Source organism: Panulirus ornatus, chromosome 69 (assembly GCF_036320965.1).
Source record: "Panulirus ornatus isolate Po-2019 chromosome 69, ASM3632096v1, whole genome shotgun sequence".
NCBI classification, from domain to species: Eukaryota; Metazoa; Arthropoda; class Malacostraca; order Decapoda; family Palinuridae; genus Panulirus; species Panulirus ornatus.
The window spans coordinates 8102534-8105488 of record NC_092292.1 but is presented as its reverse complement, the minus strand read 5'-3'; the positions used below and the strand labels follow the sequence as shown (position 1 = coordinate 8105488).

At 32.5% G+C, this 2955-nt stretch overlaps 1 protein-coding gene across 1 annotated transcript; it reads left to right on the top strand.

Moving 5' to 3' along the window:
• Positions 1 to 276: 276 nt before the first annotated feature.
• Positions 277 to 1326, top strand: LOC139747559 (uncharacterized). Its single transcript, XM_071659968.1, has one exon. The coding sequence runs from the start codon at positions 373 to 375 to the stop codon at positions 895 to 897; it is 525 nt and encodes a 174-aa protein (XP_071516069.1). The 5' UTR covers positions 277 to 372; the 3' UTR covers positions 898 to 1326.
• Positions 1327 to 2955: the final 1629 nt, after the last annotated feature.

The window sequence follows — 2955 nt, the reverse complement described above, 5'->3', positions numbered from 1 at the left end:
ACTCTTAGGAATTTACTTGATCTCGCGCAAAATTGTGATCCTTTCCAATATATATACATATATATATATATATATATATATATATATATATATATATATATATATATATATATATATATAAATATATATTTTTTTTTTTTTTTTCGATGTCTCCCGCGTTTGCGAGGTAGCGAGGTATATATATATATATATATATATATATATATATATATATATATATATATATATATATATATATATATATATATATATATATATATATATATATATATCTGTATCGTGATAAGGAGTAAGCAAATTCATTCACTCTTACAAAGTTTTTTTTTGTCTTGGTTCTGCAGGATTGTTCTTGGTCGGAAACTGAAAAACGAGATGCCACTAAATGTTGAGATCAAAGCAGTTGTGCGAGACCTGGCAAGGCTGCATAAGTGTGCATCTAAGCTGTCAAATAATAGTGGGGAAGTGCTACATCAGGAAGACATATTTTTCAACTCTCCACAAGGACGACTTAAGCTACGTGTCATCAAGGATGAGAAAGAAGAACTGATATATTATGAGCGGCCAGATAAGGAGGGCCCAAAGGTAGCGATTATGTTAAAGGTTCATGGGAAAATTGGAGAGCTGAGTGGTGACATGAGTAGATTATTGAGTAGGTGCTTAGGGGTGAAGGGAACAGTGAAGAAGACACGGACACTCTACATGGTGGACCAAACAAGGATCCATTTTGACTCTGTTGTTGGTTTAGGAGACTTTATGGAACTTGAGGTATTGCTGCGTGATGATCAGACTGTCGAGGATGGGGAAGAGATTGCCAGCGATCTTCAGCAAAAGCTAGGTGTTGAGAAAGAAGATTTGCTTTCTGAAGCATATATGGATATGATTCTGAAGAAACAATGAGAAAAAACCCTAAATGAATCTCGTTTTGCTTTTCAAGTACAGTATTCTTGAGAAAGACCAATTTTCTTCTCTGGATTTGTGATCATGGTTTTCCCCATGTTAACTTTTACTCAGAATCTCATATGTAATGCATTACAAATAATAGTGAAAACTCGGTCATACTGTATCCTGGTGAAATTCACATTTTACTGGGATTTTTTTTTAGTACAATAAAATACCACATAAAACTTAAATTATATATTTACAATGAAGAAATTAACTACAGCAAAGGTATGTTGCTAATTAAAAACTGATAGATGAAAATCACTCTCCTGTATAAGAAACTGTTGGTAGGGAGTGAGTTCATGTGAAGTAATGATGCAACATTATTGCCAAAAAACCTGTTTGTAAAGGTAAACTTTTGAATGAAAAATCACTAAATGCTTTGTATCATGTATCATGGCCCTAACTTGATACAATATTCTATTGTAGCCAGCATCAGTTGATGTGTTATGTAGGAACAGAAGAGCACATCAAATGTTGTTCTAACATTTCCTGCCAGTTTGAATTTCCAGCTCTTTCATCACACTACTGGCAGTCTATTGAGGTTCTTCTGTAGCTAGGCCGGTATGAGAAAATTTTATGCTCAGTACCTCTACGACCACCATATATATACATACATGGCTGGCAATTTGCAAGTCATTTGTATACAAAAAAGCCAGTAGAAAATGTAGATTTTTGGAAGAGATAAGTGAAGAGGAACTCTAGGTAAAGGTCAACAACAATTAATGAGGAATCTGACAAAATAATTGACCAAAGGACTTTCTGAGGGAGGCTAGTACCAATTTACCACCATTCTCAAATTGGACCTTTCTACTTAAGGAATACATAACATATATATATATATATATATATATATATATATATATATATATATATATATATATATATATATATATATATATATATATATATATATATATATATATATATATATATATATATATATATATATATATATAGATATATATATATATATATATATATATATATATATATATATATATATATATATATATATATATATATATATATATATATATATATATATATATATATATATATATATGTAGGTGATAGGGGAGAAAGAATACTTCCCACGTATTCCTAGCGTGTCGTAGAAGGCGACTAAAAGGGAAGGGAGCGGGGGGCTGGAAATCCTCCCCTCTCAGTCTTTTTTTTAATTTTCCAAAAGAAGGAACAGAGAAGGGGGCCAGGTGAGGATATTCCCTCAAAGGTCCAGTCCTCTGTTCTTAACGCTACCTTGCTAACGTGGAAAATGGCGAATAGTATGAATGAAATAAAAAAAAAAAAAATATATATATATATATATATATATATATATATATATATATATATATATATATATATATATATATATATATATATATATATATATATATATTTATATATATATATATATATATATATATATATATATATATATATATATATATATATATATATATATATATATATATACATTTTATATTTTTTTATTATACTTTGTCGCTGTCTCCCGCGTTTGCGAGGTAGCGCAAGGAAACAGACGAAAGAAATGGCCCAACCCCCCCCCCCATACACATGTATATACATACGTCCACACACGCAAATATACATACCTACACAGCTTTCCATGGCTTACCCCAGACGCTTCACATGCCCTGCTTCAATCCACTGACAGCACGTCAACCCCGGTATACCACATCACTCCAGTTCACTCTATTCCTTGCCCTCCTTTCACCCTCCTGCATGTTCAGTCCCCGATCACAAAAAATCTTTTTCACTCCATCTTTCCACCTCCAATTTGGTCTCCCTTTTCTCCTTGTTCCCTCCACCTCCGACACATATATCCTCTTGGTCAATCTTTCCTCACTCATCCTCTCCATGTGCCCAAACCACTTCAAAACACCCTCTTCTGCTCTCTCAACCACGCTCTTTCTATTTCCACACATCTCTCTTACCCTTACGTTACTCACTCGATCAAACCACCTCACACCACACATTGTCCTCAAACAT

Bases quoted from the DNA above. Each gene is read 5' to 3' on its own strand.
- LOC139747559 (XM_071659968.1), top strand. From the start codon at position 373: ATGCCACTAAATGTTGAGATCAAAGCAGTTGTGCGAGACCTGGCAAGG.